At 44.7% G+C, this 24,399-nt stretch overlaps 1 protein-coding gene across 2 annotated transcripts in view; it reads left to right on the plus strand.

Moving 5' to 3' along the window:
* Window positions 1-24,399, plus strand: part of LOC146042441 (E3 SUMO-protein ligase ZBED1-like) — a 48,965-nt gene that overhangs the window by 3,960 nt on the left and 20,606 nt on the right. The window contains exons 2-3 of one of the 2 annotated variants that reach the window (XM_083162432.1): window positions 20,828-20,898; window positions 22,459-22,721. The exons of the other annotated variant lie outside the window; for it this stretch is intronic. Coding sequence (XP_083018558.1) covers window positions 20,850-20,898; window positions 22,459-22,721 — 312 coding nt within the window. The 5' untranslated portion in view covers window positions 20,828-20,849. The remainder of the gene's footprint in view (window positions 1-20,827; window positions 20,899-22,458; window positions 22,722-24,399) is intronic. 2 annotated transcript variants of the gene reach the window in all.

Consider the following 24,399-nt stretch of genomic DNA (forward strand, 5'->3'; position numbering starts at 1 on the left):
CTTCAACAAAATCTGCACTGGCTTCCATTCCCCTACAGAATCCTCTTCAAACACCTCACACTCACATACAGGGCCATCTCTTATTACATTGCTCCATATATCTCTAACCTCATCTCCATTCATACACCCTCCCGCCCCCTACGGTCAGCTGACGACTGTCGTCTCTCCTCCACCCTGATCACTGCTTCCCATGCTAGAGTACAGGACTTTGCCCGTGCTGCACCCCTTCAGTGGAACGCACTCCCTTGCTCCATTAGACTCTCCCCGACCTTGCAAAGCTTCAAACGGGCACTGAAAACTCACCTATTCATCAAAGCGTACCCTTCCACTGCATAAACTAGATGGTTCTCCGATCCCTTGCCTGTTTACATCCTGCTATCTAACCACCACCCCCTCGCTTGCACCTCTTGTAATCTGTCTGTCTCCCCTTCCTACTAGATTGTAAGCTCCTCCGAGTAGGGCCCTCTTCCCTCCTGTTGTCAAAGCCCACTTCTCTTCACATGTCACTCACAGCTCTCCTATACTCCAACACTCAGTGACCATCTTCGTCTGCATACTTATCTCCATCATTGGCATCTAGCCTCTAGTTGTATGTTGATTGAGTCCTCACTACTTATATCCAAGCTGTAATGTGTATTGATCTGTGGCGCTCTTTATTTGTACTGTATTTTTGTTATTTATTCAATGTTATGCCAAGCTTTGTCTCCCTGTATTGTTCCTTTGTACGGCGCTGCGAAACACTTGTGGCGCCTTATAAATAAAATTATAATAATAATAATAACCCCTACTCTAAGTGCCTAACCCTCCCTCCCTGCAATTTAGGCCCGATTTCCATCGATTCGAGAGGTTGGACCTGCAGAACATAAGATAAATCGGAATCAGACCCATCAGTGGCATATTGTGCGTGCTTTGTAGCACCCACGATGTACTGGGGGCTGTATGGATGGTGTGGGGGCAGTACGGATGGTGTAATGGTTAGCATTACTGCCTCACAGCACTGAGGTCATGGGTTCCATTCCCACCATTGCCCTAACTGTGCGAAGTTTGTATATTCTCCCCGTGTTTGCGTGCCCGTGTTTATGTGGGTTTCCTCTGGGTACTCCGGTTTCCTCCCACATTCCAAAAATATACTGGTAGGCTAATTGGCTCCCAACAAATTAACCCTAGAATGTCTGTGTGTGCGTGTACATGTGGTAGGGAATATAGATTGTAAGCTCCACTGGGGCAGGGACTGATGTGAATGTTCAAATATTCTCTGTAAAGCGTTGCGGAATATGTGTGCGCTATATAAGAAACTGCTAATAAATAAATAATAAATAAAATACATGTTGAGTATCCCTTATCCAAATTATTCTGAAAACCATACAGTCCAGAAAATGATTTTTTTTTTTCTTTTGTTAAAAGCACTACTGAGGATATGATATATAACTGGCACTACTGGGGATATGATATATAATTGGCACAGAATGTGTGCAAGAAAATTTTGCTTGGCATTCAAAGTCAGTACCTGAGATAGTACGCAACCTTTGTTACATGTTTTGAAACCTTGCACAAATAAAATATATTTGTGTGTATTTCATGTGTTTTATGTTGTTATGCAAGATATCGCAAGATACATCATTGAAATATAAAAATATTCTGAAATACTGAATAATCCGTTATCCAAAATTCTTCTGGTCCAGAGCATTTTGAATAAGGGATACTCAACCTGTATCGCATTCGATTCTGTCCGTAGGTGTGTGCCAGCGGTCCGACCTCCAAGTACTGTAGCAGGCGGCAAGGAGATTAAAAAAAAAAAAAATACTCAAAAGATTGGGCGGCCTCTGATTGACTGAGATAGCTCTCTCAGCCAACCAGCAGCCACCTATTCATTTGTTAAGGTTTTTTTTTTTTTTATTCTCCTATCCCCAACGCTGCTGCAGCTCCTCGGGATTCTTTACATGTGATAAATTGTATGTAAAAAAAATGGCACAAGTGCTGGGCGGCTCACAGGGGAAATCGGAGAAGTCTCAATAGTGTATGGGTGCCTTAAAACACCCAGGGGGGTACCTAACCCCTAAGTCCCCCTCTAGTGCCTAAAATGAACGTTGCCCAAAGTCCTATTTTTCACCAAGCTGTTGCATAGAAAATGAAATTTCTTGCTTAACTTTCCCGCCTGTGACTAGTTTCGGTAGATTGCTATGATCATGTTTATTTTTAGGAGATCATTCTAATTTTCATCCTGTTATGTATGTAATTATCACAGTATAAGGTATCTATGGATGGAGCAATGATTCATTCATTCAGTCAATACATCTAGTTTTTTGATGTTTTTTATTTTCATTTGTGTTATTACTGAATGACATTTACCATACACATAATTGTAAATCGGATGAAGAGCCTCCCATATGCACCTAACTGAATGGACCCCTAATGATAGATTGCACTGTTGAGAGAGTAGGGCCAGAGCGAAAGAGATTGCAGTAGTCTTGGTGGCAAATGTGTATGAATGAGCATTGTTGGTCTAAATGAAATGTGTATCAATGAGCATTGTTGGTCTAAATGAAATGTGTATGAATGAGCATTGTTGGTCTAAATGAAATGTGTATGAATGAGTATTGTTGGTCTAAATGAAATGTGTATGAATGAGTATTGTTGGTCTAAGTATAGGGAAAGGTCTGATTCTAGAGATCTTATGGATTTGAAAGAAGTAAAAATGTGAGATGTACTGAATTTGGGCATGAGAGGTGACGCTCGGACAGGAGACTAGATAGGGTATCCAGATGATAGACTGACAATGTATTGGTTGACATGCATAATGTCAATTTGGGATTTTCCATAAGTTTTCTCAACATCTGGACATCTACTGGAGATAGTAACCATGTCCAAAGTGTGGCGAGCAAAGCAAGCCCACAAGCATACATGTTTGTACAGATGGAGATCACATAACATAAAATATACCAGAATTGGTTAAATAAACATGCGTCAACCATTGACATGTTGACCTTTAATCCTGTTAACCTATTGTCTGTTGACCATAGCATTGCCAAACCATTGGTCCAATGCCCCTTGAGAGAGTGTAGTACTTTCAGCAGATTTAGTAGGGGAGGTACACCCCATTACAGTCTAATACATGGATCCAGGTAAAATCCATACAAATGTAAAAATAATATGCTGCCAAGATTAAGAAAATTACTAGCCCCCCCCCCCCCAAAAAAAATATTTTAGATTTTTGACTGTACTATAGTACGAAATCAGAAATGTGTGCATGTTCTATACAAAGATTACTAAGACTCTACGATCCAATGGAGATCCCAACTCAAAAAGTTGTTAAAAATTAGACCAGTTGACGATCCACTTATGGGAAGATACGAAACCTCTTCAAATTAGCTTGTGTTTATATGATGGGTTTGATTGTTGTAGTCTACACCTGTGAATAATGGACATGATTTTGGCCCTTTTGATTTAGAGAGGCTTACCCGATAGTCTGCTGACAGCATTGGCACTAAACTTTATTAGGGCACATCCCCACATCACCTAATATCGATGGACGAAGTACCGCAAATGGGTATTGAGATTAGTTTGCAAGCTCCTGATTTTTGATCAAATATCAAATATAGCAGGGTGTACACCATTTTTTATCTTGGGGACATGTCCTAGTTAGAGGTGTCTAAAAAAAAACTATGTATATAAAGAAAGTTTGGTAATGAAAGTCCAGATTTTTATAGAATAAACAAATGTAGACATATCGGGTGTTGCTTCAATCATGTTACACGACTCCAGGTGTAGCTGCGTGTATAAACCTGCATAATGTTGCTGAGTGGGCGGCTAAACGTCAGGGTTTTTGGATGACCAAACTACGGATTTCAAAGACGTTGTTCTCGCACCTCCGGAATCTGCGAAGAACAATTGTGACTGCCCATTACTATAGACCAGTGGTTCCAAATTCTGGTCCTCAAGTACCCCCAACAGTGCACGTTTTCCAGGTCTCCACACAGAATCACAAGTGACATAATTTGCTCCACCTGTGGATCTTTTAAGATGTGTCTGAATAATAAGTGCACCTGCTGGGTGACCAGGAAAACGTGCACTGTTGGGGGTACTTGAGAACCAGGGTTGGGAACCACTGCTCTAGACAGCCACCAGGTGGCCACAATTGAATTCCTCTCTTAGCTCACACATTTGAATAATTGAAGAGCTGCTATATTTATGCAGTACAAACCTGGAGTTAAATAATTAAGGGAATTCCCTAGTAAACCAAAAAGCGGAGTTAGACAGCGTCTACTGAGGCAAGTCATAATGTTTTTGGATCCCACATAAAGCACTGTACGCGTTATCACTAGCCTAATTCAACTCTTATGCACGTTCCCTTGATTATTTTTATTTCATTTAAGGTGTGTACACACGGGAGCAATATTGTGTGAAATCGCTGGGAATATGGTCGCTGAGCGACCATATTGCCAGTGATTTGGAGCGCAGGTGGCGATAAATCGCCAGCTGCGTGCTCCCGTGTGCACTGCCTAATGGTCGCTGGAGCATGCTCCTGCGACCAGCGGCTTTCCCCGCGATCGCTGTGCCGGGAGGTCAGCGCCGGGGAGATCAGCGTTGATCTCCCCAGCCCCGTGCGGCTGCTCCCTCCTCCGTTCAAAGTGACAGCAGCAGCGTCTGCTGCTGCTGCACTCTCCCTCCGCCCCGTAGCAGTGTCTCCATTTCATCGCTGATGAAAAGGAGACACTGAGCAATATGATTGCTGGGGATATATTGCTAGCAATATATCCCCAGCAATCATATTTCCCCGTGTGTACACAGCATTAGCCTTTCATTGTTGGTTTAGTACAGCTGCATGTCTTTAATCTGCTAGCTTCACTTGTGCTATCTGTTGTGATGGCATCTCATTTGCAGAGTAGAGCCACTGGCATTTGTCTGACATCACAAACGCAAACAAAGAGAAAAGTTTAAAATAACTATTTTGTTTATAGCAAAACTGTTACTGGTGACAGATGTGTGCAGATTTTTTTATAAATAACCATAGACCCATAGACATAGGTTTTCTTTTCTTTTTAACCCCTTCCTGACAGAGCCAGTTTTTGCGTTCCTGACAGAGCCCTTTTTTTCAAATCTGACATGTCTCACTTAAGTGGGGATAACTTTTTTTTGCTTTTACTTATCCCAGTGATTTTGAGATTGTTTTTTCGTGACACATTGTACTTCAAATTAGTGGTAAATTTGGGTCGATACAGTCTGTGTTTTTTTGTGAAAAATACCAAAATATCGTGAAAAAATGGAAAATTTAGCGATTTGCAAAATGTTAAATTTTCTGCTTGTGAGACAAATAATCTTACCACTCAAAATAGTGAATAACTAACATAGACCATATGTCTACTTTATGTTGACATCATTATTTCAACTTCCTTTTAATTTTTTGGGACACTAGGAGGCTTACAATATGAATAGCAAATTCTCAAATTTTCAAGAAAATTTCAAACACTGATTTTTTTAGGGACCAGTTCAGTTCTGATGTGACTTTGAGGGACTTGTATGTGAGACACCCCCATAAATGATGCCATTTCAAAAACTGCACCCCTCACAGTATTCAAAACAGCATTTTGGAAGTTTGTTAACCCTTTAGGTGTTTCACAGGAATTAAAACAAAGTGTAGGTGAAATTTCAAAATTTCTTTTTTTTTGCAGATTTGCAATTTTAATACATTTTTCTAAGGAACACAGTACATTTTACTAGAGAAATGTGACTGAAAATTGATTCCCCCAATTCTTTTGTTTTCATAAATATCCTATATGTGGCCCTAGTGTGCACGGTGACCAAACCACAGGCTTCATAATAGAAGGAGCACCTACTTGATTTTGGAGCCTCCTTTTTATGAGATTATTTTTTAGGCACCATGTAGGTTTCTAGGCACCATAAGATGCTAAAAGTTAGGAACCCCCCCACAAGTGACCCCATTTTGCAAACTACACCCCTCAGGGAATTCATCTAGGGGTATAGTGTACATTTCAAACCCCCAGGGGTTTCACCAATTGTGGTACAACTGGGCAGTGAAAATGAAAAATTATTTTTTTTACACAAAAATACAGTTCTGGCTCCAAATTTGTCATTTTCAGAAAGTATGAAGGAGACAAAGCACCCCAAAATCTGTGCCCCAATTTCTCCCGAGTACGGCAATGCCTCACATGTGACCAAAAAATACCAGTTGGGTGCATGGCAGGACTCAGAAGGGAAGGAGTGATTTTTGGATTTTGCAGCTCAGATTCTGGTGGAATTTTGGTGGGTGCTATGTCGCATTAGCAAGACCCCCAAAGCACCAATACAGTGGAACCCCCCCACAAGTGACCCCATTTTGCAAAGTACACCCCTCAGGGAATTCATCTAGGGGTATAGTGTACATTTCAAACCCCCAGGGGTTTCACCAATTTTGATACAAGTGGGCAGTGAAAATGAAAAATTACATTTTTTTACACAAAAATGCAGTTCTGGCTCAAAATTTTTCATTTTCAGAAGGTATGAAGGAGAAAAAGCACCCCAAAATCTGTGCCCCAATTTCTCCCGAGTACGGCAATGCCTCACATGTGACCAAAAAATACCAGTTGGGTGCATGGCAGGACTCAGAAGGGAAGGAGTGATTTTTGGATTTTGCAGCACAGATTCTGGTGGAATGAATGGTGGGTGCTATGTTGCACCAATACAGTGGAACCCCCCCACAAGTCACCCCATTTTGCAAAGTACACCCCTCAGGGAATTCATCTAGGGGTATAGTGTACATTTCAAACCCCCAGGGGTTTCACCAATTTTGATACAAGTGGGCAGTGAAAATGAAAAATTACATTTTTTTACACAAAAATGCAGTTCTGGCTCAAAATTTTTCATTTTCAGAAGGTATGAAGGAGAAAAAGCACCCCAAAATATGTGCCCCAATTTCTCCCGAGTACGGAAATGCCTCACATGTGACCAAAAAATACCATTTGGGTGCATGGCAGGACTCAGAACGGAAGGAGTGATTTTTGGATTTTGCGGCTCAGATTCTGGTGGAATTTTGGTGGGTGCTATGTCGCATTAGCAAGACCCCCCAAGCACCAATACAGTGGAACCCCCCCACAAGTCACCCCATTTTGAAAACTACACCCCTCAGGGAATTCATCTAGGGGTATAGTGTACATTTCAAACCCCCAGGGGTTTCACCAATTTTGATACAAGTGGGCAGTGAAAATGAAAAATTACATTTTTTACACAAAAATGCAGTTCTGGCTCGAAATTTTTCATTTTCAGAAGGTATGAAGGAGAAAAAGCACCCCAAAATCTGTGCCCCAATTTCTCCCGAGTACGGCAATGCCTCACATGTGACCAAAAAATACCAGTTGGGTGCATGGCAGGACTCAGAACGGAAGGAGTGATTTTTGGATTTTGCAGCTCAGATTCTGGTGGAATTTTGGTGGGTGCTATGTCGCATTAGCAAGACCCCCCAAGCACCAATACAGTGGAACCCCCCCACAAGTCACCCCATTTTGAAAACTACACCCCTCAGGGAATTCATCTAGGGGTATAGTGTACATTTCAAACCCCCAGGGGTTTCACCAATTTTGATACAAGTGGGCAGTGAAAATGAAAAATTACATTTTTTTACACAAAAATGCAGTTCTAGCTCAAAATTTTTCATTTTCAGAAGGTATGAAGGAGAAAAAGCACCCCAAAATCTGTGCCCCAATTTCTCCCGAGTACGGAAATGCCTCACATGTGACCAAAAAATACCAGTTGGGTGCATGGCAGGACTCAGAACGGAAGGAGTGATTTTTGGATTTTGCAGCACAGATTTTGGTGGAATGAATGGTGGGTGCTATGTTGCACCAATACAGTGGAACCCCCCCACAAGTCACCCCATTTTGCAAAGTACACCCCTCAGGGAATTCATCTAGGGGTATAGTGTACATTTCAAACCCCCAGGGGTTTCACCAATTTTGATACAAGTGGGCAGTGAAAATGAAAAATTACATTTTTTTACACAAAAATGCAGTTCTGGCTCAAAATTTTTCATTTTCAGAAGGTATGAAGGAGACAAAGCACCCCAAAATCTGTGCCCCAATTTCTCCCGAGTACGGCAATGCCTCACATGTGACCAAAAAATACCATTTGGGTGCATGGCAGGACTCAGAAGGGAAGGAGTGATTTTTGGATTTTGCAGCTCAGATTCTGGTGGAATTTTGGTGGGTGCTATGTCGCATTAGCAAGACCCCCCAAGCACCAATACAGTGGAACCCCCCCACAAGTGACCCCATTTTGCAAACTACACCCCTCAGGGAATTCATCTAGGGGTATAGTGTACATTTCAAACCCCCAGGGGTTTCACCAATTTTGATACAAGTGGGCAGTGAACATGAAAAATTACATTTTTTACACAAAAATGCAGTTCTGGCTCAAAATTTTTCATTTTCAGAAGGTATGAAGGAGAAAAAGCACCCCAAAATCTGTGCCCCAATTTCTCCCGAGTACGGCAATGCCTCACATGTGACCAAAAAATACCAGTTGGGTGCATGGCAGGACTCAAAAGGGAAGGAGTGATTTTTGGATTTTTCAGCTCAGATTCTGGTGGAATTTTGGTGGGTGCTATGTCGCATTAGCAAGACCCCCCAAGCACCAATACAGTGGAACCCCCCCACAAGTGACCCCATTTTGCAAACTACACCCCTCAGGGAATTCATCTAGGGGTATAGTGTACATTTAAAACCCCCAGGGGTTTCACCAATTTTGATACAAGTGGGCAGTGAAAATGAAAAATTACATTTTTTACACAAAAATGCAGTTCTGGCTCAAAATTTTTCATTTTCAGAAGGTATGAAGGAGAAAAAGCACCCCAAAATCTGTGCCCCAATTTCTCCCGAGTACGGCAATGCCTCACATGTGACCAAAAAATACCAGTTGGGTGCATGGCAGGACTCAGAAGGGAAGGAGTGATTTTTGGATTTTGCAGCACAGATTCTGGTGGAATGAATGGTGGGTGCTATGTTGCACCAATACAGTGGAACCCCCCCACAAGTCACCCCATTTTGCAAACTACACCCCTCAGGGAATTCATCTAGGGGTATAGTGTACATTTCAAACCCCCAGGGGTTTCACCAATTTTGATACAAGTGGGCAGTGAAAATGAAAAATTACATTTTTTTACACAAAAATGCAGTTCTGGCTCAAAATTTTTCATTTTCAGAAGGAATGAAGGAGACAAAGCACCCCAAAATCTGTGCCCCAATTTCTCCCGAGTACGGCAATGCCTCATGTGTGACCAAAAAGTGGCAGGACTCAGAAGGGAAGGAGTGATATTTGGATTTTGCAGCACAAATTCTGGTGGAATGATGGTGGGTGCTATGTCGCATTAGCAAGACCCCCAAAGCACCAATACAGTGGAACCCCCCCACAAGTGACCCCATTTTGCAAACTACACCCCTCAGGGAATTCATCTAGGGGTATAGTGTACATTTCAAACCCCCAGGGGTTTCACCAATTTTGATAAAACTGGGCAGTGAACATAAAAAATTACATTTTTTTACACAAAAATGCAGTTCTGGCTCAAAATTTTTCATTTTCACAAGGAATGAAGGAGACAAAGCACCCCAAAATCTGTGCCCCAATTTCTCCCGAGTACGGCAATGCCTCACATGTGACCAAAAAATACCAGTTGGGTGCATGGCAGGACTCAGAAGGGAAGGAGTGATTTTTGGATTTTGCGGCTCAGATTCTGGTGGAATGAATGGTGGGTGCTATGTGGCATTAGCAAGACCCCCGAAGCACGGTGAAATTATGAACCTAATATTCCATAGATGTGTGGTATATTTTAAAACACTCCTTTATACATAGGCCGGGTTTGTCGGGGCAAGTGTCACACTGGAAAATAGTTTGCTTTCTTATTCCCTTTTTATAGCAAACTTTGCACCTTTTTTGTGTCCTGCCCTTTTTTCCAGTGGAGGGGATTTCATCAGGAAAATGCTGCCCTGGTACAATACGGGGGCCAGTACTAGAAGTACTGGGGCCCTCTGCCTGCTGGTTCCCAAATATTAGGCCCTTTATGACTTCCTCTTGAAAGTGCATAAATGTCCCCCTCTGGCCGGTAGAACGGAATAGCACGTAAGCGTTATACAGTGCCATCTGGATGATATACACGGCCACCTTCTTGTACCAGATTTTTGTTTTCCGCAGGGCACTGTACGGCTTCAGTACCTGATCTGAAAGATCCACTCCGCCCATGTACCTATTGTAATCCAGGATACAATTAGGTTTTGAGGTGTGGGTACTGGTACCTCGTACAGGGACGGAGGTGGTACTGTCTCCGTGAATTGTTGTCAGTATAAGGACATCCCTCTTGTCCTTATATTTGACCAACAACATATTTTCGTTGCATATTCCCCTGCTTTCACCCCTTCTCATTACTTGGGCAATGTGCGTTTTTGGGAGGCCTCTTTGGTTCTTGCGCACAGTACCGCAAGCTGCTGTACCTCTTGAACCAAGGGCCTTAAACAGGGGGATGCTAGTGTAAAAGTTATCCACATAGAGGTGATAACCTTTATCCAGGAAGGGGTGCACTAAATCCCAGACAATTTTCCCACTAACACCTACGAGGGAGGGGGGGCATTCTGGCGGTTGAATTCTTGAATCCTTCCCTTCATAAACCCTAAACCTGTGGGTGTACCCTGAGGTGCTTTCACACAGCTTATACATTTTTATGCCATACCTTGCCCTCTTACTGGGAAGGTACTGGCGGAATTTAACCCTTCCTTTAAAATGTATAAGGGACTCGTCGATACAAATAAATTTTTCAGGGATGTACACCTCTTCAAATTTGGCACTGAAATGATCAATGACCGGCCTGACTTTGAATAGCCGGTCAAAGGTGGGATCATCTCTGGGTGGGCACTGTGCATTATCGGTGTAATGTATAAATTTAAGAATTGTCTCAAATCGAGTCCGGGGCATGGCCATACGGTAAAATGGAGTACTGTACAGAACATCTGTACTCCAATATTGCCTAATTTCTGGCTTTTTTACTATGCCCATATGAAACACCAGACCCCAAAACGTCATCATCTCTACTGCATCTACAGGGGTCCACCTAGCAAATGATGACGTGGGGTTTTGAGCAATAAACTGCTGGGCATATAAATTAGTTTGGTCCACCATTAAATTTATAAAATCATCAGAGAAAAATAATTTGAAAAAGTCAATTTCTCTGAGACCTGTGGAATCAAATTGGATTCCTGGCATGGCCAAAAACTCAGGAACCTGGGGCTCAAAATTGTCTGGTGGTGGGGTCCATACTAGATCAATTATTGGGGGGGGAATCTCAGCTGATCTACGGGGGCGTCTTTGAGGGGGTCCCTCATCACCAGAGGAGGAAGAGGAGCTTAAGACGAATCCTTCAAATTCCCCGCTTGCATCACTGCCTGTGTCAGAGTCAGAGGCAAGCATGGCATATGCCTCCTCCACTGAATACATTCTCCTGGATGACTGGGAGGACATTTGGGAGGACATTTGGGAGGACATTTGGGATGCCATTTTTATTTTTGTGTTACTGGTAGTGAAATGTTTCAACACGTGTATAGTGTAGGGGGGGGTACAAACTTTATTTCAACCTGGGGGGAATGTAGTGTGTAATGTGTATGTAGTGCAGAAAAAAAAAATACTTTATACCAAAAAAGAAAATTGAAGGGGTTAAAAAAAAAAAAAAATTGAAGGGGTTAAAAAAAAAAAATTGAAGGGGTTAAAAAAAAAAAAGGTCCTGCGCCAAAAATTGAGCACAGATGTTGGTCAGTAACGTCTGTCACTGAACAGCGCTCAAAGGCAACAGGAATCTGATCAAAAAAAAAAAAAAAATAGATCAACCCTGTGCCGAAAAAGCTGATCAGTGATGTACGTCACTGATCGGCGCACAGTGGCCACAGGACACCCACAAAATCAGTGTGTGTAAAAAAAAAATTAAAAAAAGACCCCACAGCACTCACAAAAAAAAAAAAAGGTGATCAGTGATGCGACACTGATTACCAGTGAGGGACAGCAGGTGCACAACCTTTGGTGCAACTGACAGTGCAACTGGCAGCAACTGACAGGTACATATATAAAAAAAAAACCTCTGCGCCCCCAAAAAGTTGCTGATCAGCACAGATATACTGATCAGCACAAAAGGGGGGGTAGCAGACACAAAATATACACTCTCTATCACTCTCTGTCACTATCTCTCTCTATCTCTCTATCTCTCACTATCTCTCACTATCTATCACTCTAGGACACTGCAGCAGCAGCACTGACAGTTATATGTATAAAAAAAAACTGCACCCCCAAAAAGGGGGGGTAGCAGACACAAAATATACACTCTCTATCACTCTCTGTCACTATCTCTCTCTATCTCTCTATCTATCACTATCTATCACTATCTATCACTCTATGACACTGCAGCAGCAGCACTGACAGTTATATATATAAAATAAAACCCCTGCACCCCCAAAAAGGGGGGGTAGCAGACACAAATCTCTCTATCTCTCTACCTCTCACTATCTATCACTATCTATCACTATCTATCACTGTATGACACTGCAGCAGCAGCACTGACAGTTATTTATATATAGAAAACCCCTGCACCCCCAAAAAGGGGGGGTAGCAGACACAAAATATAGCTCTCTCTGTCACTATCTCTCTATCTCTCTCTATCTCTCTCTATCTCTCTCTCTATCTCTCTATCTCTCTATCACACTGCAGCAGCAGCAGGAAGTCTCAGGAAGTCAGATCCAGGAAGCGTCCAGCACGCTACAAGCAGTGATAAGGTGATCAGGTAAGGTATTTGCAAGGATCAGGTAAGTATTAGCAAGGATCAGGTCGGTATTCACGGCAGGCAGGCACGGTGACCGTTCTGCACGCTATTCCAGACCGGAATGGCGTCTGCAGCGCAGTCACCGTCAGTTTAAATGTCGCGCCTTGGCTGTGATTGGTCCGTGGGTCCCACGGACCAATCACAGCCTTGGGGGCAGGTGGGGTGAGGGTGGGGTGAGGTGTCATCGTCACCGATGACCCCCTCATGCCCCCTGACGCCCGGCGGTGATTGACACCTGTGTTACCGAGCGTCTGATTCGCTGGTAACACAGGAAAACGCTGTGAATGGCTGTTCACACTGAACAGCCAATCACAGCGATCGCCGACGGGGGGGCGGCATCGCAGCCCCCCCTGGGCATGCAGGGACATGTCTGCTGTCAGGGACAGCAGACATCGTCCCTCTGTCACTGCGTCTCGAGACGCAGTGACAGTTTAAACTCATGACGTACATTTATGCCATGTGTCGGGAAGTACCTCCCGGCCATGACGTAAATGTACGTCAAATGTCGGGAAGGGGTTAAAACTGCCTCTGGAATGATGACAATAAGTATAATGAATGTAGTCATTGTTTTTCTGTGGCCGAGAAGACATTTGGAATGCTAAAAGGAAATTATGGACTTATTTTAACTTTAATATGGTTACGTTTCACAAGTTTTCCGTTATAACTATGACATCATCAGCTTCAGTATAAAGACTGCTTTGTGTGCAGGGTGTACGGATTTCCTGTATTATCCGACGTATTCGCCAGTGTGGAAATTGTTGTAGTAACCAGAGCTGAAAACTGTCCTATACAGCTGTTACTAGGCTTCATCCTGGGACCTTAATTACTAAGATGAAAGTTTTATTGAAGATGGAATGTTGGCCATAGTAACCTTCCAGAAGGTAATATAATCTGGTTGCTATGGGAACAATCCCATTTTCAATAAAACTTTCATCCTAGTAAATTTACTTAATTTACTTAATTATAGGGCAGATGTTACATCTGCCCCACCTGCAGTGCACATGGTTTTTCCCATTTTCCAAACAAATTTGTACTGCGATCAGATCTGAATAAGGGCCTGTGTATTGAACATAGATGCACAGATAACAGAGGTGATGAATGGTGTTCCGGGTGCAATGCCACAGCATCCATAAATATACATAAACATGGATGAGTTGCAGAATATTTGAACTTCAGCAATTGAATAAAACATGGCAAATATGAGGCAGGTATGTATTGCTGGTGCAGGGAATTATAACTAGGATTTCCTATGCACTGTGTTTGTTTGTTTGTTTGTTTGATTTATTGTTTGTTTGAACATTTCAGTGTTATGCCAATAAAGTGATTTGGCATTACATAATACATATGAAATAAAAAAGGGTAATATTTGACAGGAGTGGGAGTAGAGCGCATCAGGAGACAGGATGCACGGGGAGGGGCATTTCTGTACCTCCTACCTCCTGTGTAATGGAGTGGGGCACCTTTTGTATTTGTGACCGGTAGCCAGCACTAAACCCCAACTGCTAAAGGGGCCCTTTTATACTATTCTAGTCACTTTAACAATGGGCCTGATTCAGCTTTGTTGGTAAAGAAAAGAAGTACACAACTGGGCAAAACCATGCTGCACTGCAGGGTGGGGCTCATGTCACACATGCAGAGATATTTAGATTTGGGTGATGATGAAGATGATGCTCTGGACCCTTATAGGCACATGACCGCATACTACCGCACTCACAAATCTCATATTTACATGTCTGACAGCCTAACAGCCAATTATAACACTACAAGCAGACCTCCTCACACAGCATGCCAGAAGTTCCTAATGAAATGTGCCATAAACCTATACACAAACGCCCCAGAAATCGCCTGCTGCTGATTAACCCCAACAAGCCAAGCAGAGACGGGGGCGCCAAAGATTGGTTACTCCTTCTCTTATACAGCGCATGCCAGCGAGCCATGGGAGGGGGAGACCATGCAATGTAGCTATTGGTCGCAGTGCTCATGGCCAGATCCTATTGGCCACATGCCTGCTGATTCATCACAACTGAGTAACTGTTATCGCTGAATTTTATAGATTACAGAGATGAATTGGTCAATAGGTCGACCTTTTGCCTGTCCACCAATAGTGGTCGACCGATGAACTGTCGACCTATCAACCGCGACCAGCAGAGATTAAGATTTACCTTGCGTGTACACATATGCACCCCCTGTTTCCTAAAAACAATCTGTCTTCTTGTATGTCCCCTTATCAATTTATTTAGCCCTCCCTCTGCTATAAGCAGTTAGCCCCTCTGCAGCTTTTCCTCCATCGACCCCTTCTAGCAGTTCCATTCCCAACTCTATAGGCTCCTTGAAATTCCTCTGTACCAATCACACAGGGCCAGCCTATACGGTTGAGTGTAGATCCATGCGGGCTAAAGACCTTTTCCTTACCCTAACCCTCCCCTCCTGCTGCCTAACCCTAACCTCTCCCTGATGCCTACTATTCCTAATGTCCCCAGGAGCGCTGCATTAGGAATAGTAGGAACCCTAATAATGGAAGTCCTGTTTTTCTGTGCGCAGAGAATCAAAGTACTGTGGCAGCTGTACTAAACACACGAAGCCTTCACCAAAAAGCTCCAAAAGAAAGTCAAATAAGCATGCACAGAATGAGTGTCTTTCCAAAAATGTATTCATATATTCATCCTTCCTCTGTTCTTATATATCTGGAAATAGCTTCAAAAAAGAAAATAAAAGTGCAATATTGTTTTTACACCATGATATTCAGGAAAGTTGAATATATTTCATTGGTGAAAAGACAACTACTGGTGGCGCTTTTTGGAAAGACTCATTCTGTGCATAGTAGGAATCCTGTTAGTGTTGCATTATTACTGCCATCTGCAGTAGTAACGTATCCTATCCATCCTTTGATGGCAGTTATGGTGAAACGGAGAGTAGGTATACTTTTCCATAATGGAGCAGAACATCTGGGTTCCGGAAGGGGGGCGGAGCTGATGTCACACGGCTTCCCTGAAACTGCCTGACACTCCCAGAAAAAGGTAGAAGGATGATTTACTGAATAGTGTGGAGGAAAACTGAGCCCACCAATCAAATTTCAAGCTTTCAGTTCCATTTCTAAATGGCAAGAAAGCACCATCTACAACTCAAGATTTCTCTTGAAACCCCATAGAGGTGCGCAGGATAGTGTGCAATGTCGGGTGTACCGTAAGTGGCTGATATGGGTGTGGTCAGGTGTCACCGGTGGCCAGGGGCGGATTTAGGGATGAGGGCGCCCCTAGGCACAACAATAATGTTTACTAAGTAGGACAGTTTATAGGGGCAGTATCTGCATGTCCTATCCATTTACACTCTATTTAAGACGGAATATAGTACAGTACAGTGGATATTTTGCAGTTATTGGTACATTTTGGGCTGACAGTACTATCACAGGCATCCAAGTGCCGCCCCCAAACATGTGCCGACCCCTAGGCCGGTGCCTCACGTGCCTAATGGGAAATTCGGCTCTGCCGGTGGCCTGCAGTTCTAGGAAAAGTGCAAGGGATTACTGTACTTGTTTCCTAGAGCAAAACTGTTTATTTGATAAACTTTGACCTTCACACATCAGAGTTAATATGATGTTTGGCTATGAAAGGGATTAGGGCTCTGTAAACAGATTGCTTGGGGATAAAGGAATCACATGCTGCGTTGTGCACAATCCCCCTTTCATTGCAGCATGTGGGGTTTGTAGACATCAGAAGAGTTTATGTTCGTGGAAGAGACCGTGGTGTGAATCCTTAAAAAAAAACAAAAAAAACAGCTGTTAAGTATTTTCATCTCTTTCACGGTAATCACCAGTCACAGATAATCTCCGTCACAACAGTGGCCGTTCCGAGGCAAGCCAGAGTGGTTTAAGATCGTTATTGTCGTATAATTTGCACGACTGTAACACATTTCCCATCCCCTGCTACACAATGCAGCGTTGCATGCCATTGTGGAGTGGGTGCCATCGCTGTGCTGCTAATTTTCGGAGCCAAGCGATCAGCTATACCCCGCCACGCCAGAGTGAAATCCCGCCCCCCGTGCAAGCCTGCAAATTCCTTAGCAGGTCTTGAGAAAATCCTGCAGGCCTGTGATTGGCTGCAAACAGCTCGCCATCGAATATTTTTTTCCAGTGTGCGCAGTCTGTGCGTAGCCCAGGTCTTGGTGGCTGCAATAGAAACCGGCTGTTCAGAGACGGAGCTGACATCATGCACCTTCCCCAATAACACCTGGATACGCCCTTTTTTTTCCCTGACACTACCAGAAAATGTCCAGTTACCACCACAAAACCACGTCTTTCTGTTAATCAACTTGCACATGGCCACCAATGGAAAGAGTAGCAGGACTTTATCGCAGGACGGCCTTGTGCATGCGTTCTATGGGGCGTATATATGCGCAGTCTATCGATAATCGCCCAGCCTGCGAATTTGCGGCAGTGTGATCAGGTCTGAATTAGGTCGACACAAAAAGTTTGTCACTCAATAGTTCACCAGTGACTTAAGGTCAGCATGTCGAACTATCGACTGCTGAAGGTTTGGTGTTGACCTATTGAATGTCTAGCTGGAATTTTTTATATACAATTTCAGGTTGTTTTATATACTGCTGCCAGATTTTATTTATTTACTTATTAACAATTTCTTATATAGTGCAGCATATTCCGTTGCGCTTTACAATTGGAGACGGCAATACAACAAATTGGGTATTTACAGATAGTCAAGGTAAGAGCAGGGATGCCTCTCCTGGCCCCCAGAAAGAGGGGAAACCCTCCTGGAGAGCCGCCAAGCTTCTGTGACCCACCCCCTCCTGAGCGTTCCGTGGGTCAAATTACAAGAATCTCAGTACAATGCCTGAAAAACAACATTGCACGACAGGGGGGGGGGGGGGGGGGGCGTGGCAAAAGCATCACAATCCTGCTGGTCCCAAAACAAGTACCCCCTCCTGTTGCTCCACCCACCCTCCCCTTTTCGATCCCGGTGGCTCCGCCTCTCTTGAGGCAAGTAGGTAAGTATGGGTAGGCTGGCCCTACTCACAAGCTTACCATCTATAGGGAAATAGGCATTGATACACAAGGATAGATATTCTTTAGAGAACCGGCATTACGCCATGCTGATTGCGTCCCCGCAGATATATAGGTCTATAACACATCTTTATATAGACATAATGTTGAAAACATTCAAAGTGCAAATCTATATTAATTATGTAACAAATCTATGGAAATGTAGGAATTAGACTGAAACGAATGCCTTGTACATGAATTAATAACCTCTTTTGAAATATATAGGTCAGTCATATACTATACATGCATCAATGAGTACATTAATTCATCAAATCACTTTCATGTGTATGACACTCCATAATTATCTTCAGTGCTACAATGTGTAGGAGGATACGAAATGTCGACATCGATCAAGTAGACGGTGTTGACTTGTTCCTTGTGACTCGGTGGTGACTTGTCTTCTACCGGCAGATCCAGCGGAGGCTTTCGGGTCACGGTTTAGATCTCAGATACCTCATGGTCGTGATAAGTATTATTCATGTATGTCTAATCCATATTGGGGATATATGAATATGGACATAAGTGGACATGGACACCTTATCAGTGTACCGCGTCCCCTCGCATTGCTCGGCATGCTTCGGGCACGGTCCCTGGCTATGCGCGGCACACTGTTCTATTCTCCCTCTATGTCCACGTGGAGTTAAGTATGAAAAACCATATTTTAAAGAACAACACCTCATGTCAACCTTTTCTATGTTGACCTATTGCTTGTGTCGACCTTTTGCCTGTCCACCAATAGTGGTTGACCATTGACTGTTGACCTAATTATTGTAGGCCTCAACCGCATCCCCCTAGATCACTATTGTTGACACTCTGGAAGTGTTGACATTTCACCTGTTGTCCTTCCAAGAATGCCGATGTATTGATAACTGTTGATATTGTGGTGTCGTGCGGGGGGGTCCTCACATCGCTGGTTATCCACTGACCTGCTGCTTTCGGGTTTGGTCCTGCAGGGTCTTCCCCCTGTGATCTCCTGAGAGTGAGTGAGCTCTGGATATGCAGGGAGAACTAAGCAGTGCTGCCAGCTAGCTGAGGCCTGAAGGCTACGGCATCGGTAGCCAGGAGACCGCTGTCCAGTGTATGGATGTCTGCCCTCTGGAGCATACTGTCAGTCAGGAATAGAGCCTCCCCCTAGGGATGGCCATCGTTGCCTTTGCCATCGATGGCAACTTCAATGGATGACCATCAATATTTTTACATATCGATGGTCATCCATTTTCTTTGATTGGTCTGTGGGCAATCAAATTACAGGGACGGGGCTTTACGGGAGTCAGGGGCGGAGCTATGCTCCATCTCCCGGCACCTTGGGGGAAAAAAGCAAAAACAAAACTATTCATTTAAGCTTGACATCGATGGTGGGAAACCATCTGGTTCTCCCCCACTGATTTCTAATCATCAATGGTCGATGGCCATCCCTACCTCCTCCCTGCACCAGCTAGCGCAGTAAGGACATACAGTGAAGAATGTGCCTAGGGATTGTCTAGCTGCCCCTCCCAGTGTCCCTATGACCCAATACTAGCATTACTCCTCAGTGGCAATATTTCCCTTTGTGGCATTAATTGTATGCTGCATGTTTGATAATTTTCTAACCGAATCGTGGCCCCATTGTCTTTCTGCCGCCTCTAACTCTGGTATGTGCAAGAGAAGTGAGCAGTAGCTGCTGACTTGGGTGCTGGACGCGTTCCGGACAGTCATTTACCCACCGTGCCCGCAGCGTGGCAAGCGCAGCGAGCCCGCAAGGGGCTTTTTTGCGCTCGCCCTGCTGTCTGAGTCCCGGCAGTGGGGATCCCGACTGTCGGAACCCCATACCACACCCGCTGACTTCTATATGAGCCCAACTATGGATAGGTCACAAATACTGTACTACATTTTATTTCCACGGGTCAATAGTTCGGTAAATTGCTGCGGCGTATGTATTAACCATACTGTAGTGATCGCGGCCTAATGTGGGAGTGTCGCGGGAGTTACGTTGAATGCGGCTGTGCTCTCCTGATTCAGACCTGATCGCACAACTGCGCCATTATCAATAGACTGCTCAGGCGCGCCCAAGCGTTTGAGGGGAAGTCATGTGACGCCAGCTCCGGCCCCGATCAGTCTCTTTCTAACGCAGCCACCGAGTAAGTCCCGGTCTACGCACAGACTGCACACAGTGGAAAAAGTCATATCGTTGGCTTGCACCGGGTGGGATTTCCCTCTGGCAGAGCGGCGTAATTCCTCATGGCTGGGCTCTGAAAATTAGCAGCCCATTGATGAGTTCTGAATCAGGCCCTATGTCCAGCAGTGCCCACATTTTAATTCAGGCAGTTATGGTTGCACCCAACTCTGAATAAGGTCCCTCTCTGTTAGATTGGGCTTGAGCACCGTGCCTCATGAATATTGCTCATGTCTCATTGGTCACAGACTACATCAGTGCTGTTCCTAGGGATGCCTAAATCACTAATTGGTTGCATTCTAGAAAATGCGACCACAGTCTTACGTGCCAGCAGTCAGCACAACGGAGGAGTGCCTAGACTCTGACATCACACACAGCCGCTGCCTTGCACTGTTCTATTGATAGGCGTATTTGGTGAGACCAGATCACCCTCCTGGTTTGAGCATTGCTTGCCGCTGACTATAAAGGCGTGAACAATTGTCTCTCAAATACCGAAAAGATCACCGTTAATGGTGAACGTTGTATCCTAATGAATATCTGACAACAGGCGCTGTCCTGTTACCGCCGCTGCACGTGTCATTAATCGCTCCATTAGCACAATATAGTAGATTTTCTGCTCACATTCCACAATAAAGAGATTGCGCCGTAGCTGTCATGTATTGTTGGAAATGAGAACAATTCGGGTATAATTACTCGGCTCTTGATTATGTCCTTGGTCTGATTAGCGTTTGTTTCACACAATGACTGATTTGCAGACTATAGATGAGCTGTGTTTCCTCCGCAGGTGCCTGGACATTAGTCACGCCATGCAGGCTGCAGAAGAGGCCTGCGCTCAGCTGGAAGATGAGTTGCTCTGTGAGTCGATCATTTTTGTCTTTTTCTAGTGTTGTTTGCTATTAGAGTTAGGGAGCAGGCGCTGGGGTGGCAAGGGGTGATTTGGGGACATGTGCAGCAGACAACAGGCATTGTTCTTGGTAAAACACCTTTAGCTCTGTACTACAGCCACTCTATAATCTGTACAGATTACCCAACGATTGCTGGTGACTGTACGGATTAAAATCTCTGCAGTGATAATAGTGCAATTTATTTTTTTATTTATCTGTACACTATGGGGGTGATTCTGGTTGGTTTACAAAAGCAAACTCATTCTTTAATGGACAAACCCATATGCACTGCAGGTGGGGCAGATGTAACGTGCAGAGAGTTACATTTGGGTAGAGTGTGTTCAAACTGAAATCGAAATTGCAGTGTTAATGCCCCTCCCCCGTACACTGGGCCGATTTTGGTCCGATTACAGCCGATACCAAATCGGCTGTATGCGACATGCCGCCGAGTCAGATGCGCGGTCCCGTGCGCATCAAACCCAGACCCTGTGATCGCACCGGCGGGACATCAGATGTCTCACAATTGGACCCATCACTGGCACATTGCGAGTGCTTTTTAGCGTGTGTTGGGCCTGATCCTAGGTGTATGCCAGTGGTGGAGCACTGCTGGCACGCACCTATGTGCAGTGGCGGGGGGCGGGCAGCGGGGCCTGTGAGGCGGGGTCTGTGCAGCAGGGTCTGGGAGCTAGCAGCAGCATTTGCCGGGAGGTGGGGCAGGAAGTGACTGGCGAATTTGAAAAAATATTTTGAAAAGACTGGCCGGACGCTGATTGGCTGATTGGCTCTCATCCAATAACCGGCCGGCCAGTCTTAGGATATATGGCTTCGGGATACTCAACCTGTATTCGCAAATCCCGAAACATCAAAGGGTCCTCCCATCCTGAGCAAATGTGAGTAGGTCTGAGGCCGTATAACGCCTGGGCACACCTGCATTATTCTAAACAGACCCAGAAACTACATGTTTCCGCCCAGAAAGGCTGACTTCCTGTCAGTCAAACAGCAAATACTACCAAAGTTTGTGCGCGCATGCACAATACAGCCAATGCGCATTCATTCAATGGTAGGCCGATTTGCAGATGCATGCCGAATTAGGCCCATGGCGCATAGTTTCTACAAACAAATCCCAATTGGGCATGGTCACTCAGTCACCTCTGGCTAAGTGGTGGAACAGTGTATTACCAGTCCCATAGCCGAATCTGGTTATGGAACTGACCATCCTACTGTAACCTCCTGGGCCTTGTGCTCTGGTCTGAAAAACTTGGCGTGCAAGTGCCCCTTACATCACAGGCCACTACCATTATTAGGCGTTCCAAACTCTCCGCATTCATTTTAGAATCACCTTATTTTCCCATCACTTATGGCCAGAAGTGCTAAATAAATAAGTAGATTCTGCTTGGTTGCTACGGGCAACATCTCATCTTCCATAGAACTCCAGCTTAGTAAACAAACCCCTTGGTGTCTGTAGCTGACTTGATCTCTCCTTGGTTACCTGTTTCTTGTGTCTGTCTCATGCATCTCTTTTCTCCTGCAGTCTGTGAGGATTGCCGCTTGTACTTCAGAGACTCCTGCCCACAACACGGTGCTCCAACGTTCATCCTGGACACTCCTGTTCCAGAAAACGTACCATCTCGCGCTCTGCTTTCTCTGCCGGAAGGACTGGTGGTGAAGGAGAGATCCCAACCAGGGTTCGGTGTTTGGTGCACAATTCCGATCATTCCGCGGGGCTGCATATTTGGGCCATACGAAGGGGATATCTTGGTGGAGCGGAACGAGTGTACCATTTACTCGTGGGCGGTATGTGTTACTCCTGAGCCTAACCCCTTTTCCACTCCCATTCCACTTTTCCATAAAGCCGGGCGGGTGACGTCATCGGGAGGCGGGGCCGGGGCGGCGCTCCCAACAGCGGCTGTTACATTGCAGTGAACGGGACCCATGGTTACCCACTGCCTCTGGACCTGAGAGCATCCCGGTCCAGCCCAGGCAACTACCCAGGTTGGAGTCGTTTAGCATTTCCACTAGCAAAAACCTGCTTCGGTTTTGGTATTTTAGATCTACAGTGTCTACAGTCATAAGGTCAACCACTATAGGTCGATAGGGTCAAAAGGTCGACACGTTTTTCATGTTTTTTTGGGTGTTTAGGTTGGTATGGACACCGTGTTAAGTGTACCATGGCTCGCTACGCACTATTATACTCTCCCTCCATGCCGTATTGGATGGTAGGGCACTAAATACCGCCTGTCGGAACATGTCGGCACAATTTACGGTACTTGTGTAGTATCACGGCGCCCATCGCATCGCAGACCATAAGGCATGCGATGCGTTATCGCGCGATGTTCACCAATGTCATACAATTTTTAAATTGTATGTCATTGTATATGGCATACAATGCCAAACAATGCGATGGGATGCAATTATAACTTGTATAAGCACCCTAATGTTAAATGCACTTCCACGCCACCCCCCCACTATAAACCTGAACCCGAAGCGTGGCGAGCCTGCGAGGGGCGGCGGTACGCGTCCTCCGACCTTTTCATACCCCAACTATCCACGTCGGTGTGGAGTTGATTTTATAAAGTGGCGAGCCCGAAGCGTGGCGAGCGCATAACTTCACAGGTATACGCGTCCCCGCGCGGGGCTCGCTGCGCTCGTCACGCTTTGGGCTCAGTGGCTCGCTGCGCTCGCCACACTTTATAAAATCACCTCCACGCCGACGTGGATAGTGGGGGTATGAAAAGGTCAGAGGACGCATAATCACCCAGTGTGTATGGACCTTTACATTTTCCTTACATCAATTTAAATTCTTCTTTCTTATTCTTGGTTTCCATATATTTGATAAGCCAGTCATTTCTGACATGGAGATACTTTATATAAATGAATGAAATGCATTCTGAATTTCTGTTAATAAGATCATCACCACAATGTCCTATTTATTGAACACTGGTTTGTACTTCGCCTGAAGGCTGAGTCTTATGGGGCCTACACACATGCCGATTTTGTGCCATTTTCTAAGCGATTTAGCAAGGTCGCTTAGAAACTAAGCATACATCGGTGTGTGTGTGGGGGCTAAACCGATATAGATGCGCGGCCCCGCGCGTCTAAATCGCATTAAGATGAAGAATGAGCATGTCCCATCAATCTAGCAAAATCGTTTAGCAAGACCCTGCATATCGGGCACCTTTTGTGTGGTGTCAATCTGGCATGCTTAAATCGCTAAGCAGAATCACTGAGGCATATCGTTGACACATTTTGCACGTTCTAAGCAATATAGATGATTTTGTGCTCAAAGGAAATCTGCTATGCTAAATCTGGCATGCTATATCTCTGGCCAAAATCGGGATGTGTGTAGGCCCTATTAGGAACTAGGCCGTGAAAAGTCTTCAGAATGAAGCCACATACACACATTCGCCTGTGCTGCATGCTCAGTGATGAATATACCGTCAACAATGCTTGTTAGGAGCGGGGAGTGGGTGAC

The sequence above is a fragment of the Crinia signifera genome, chromosome 19 (assembly GCF_055691185.1).
Source record: "Crinia signifera chromosome 19, ASM5569118v1, whole genome shotgun sequence".
Lineage (NCBI taxonomy): Eukaryota > Metazoa > Chordata > Amphibia > Anura > Myobatrachidae > Crinia > Crinia signifera.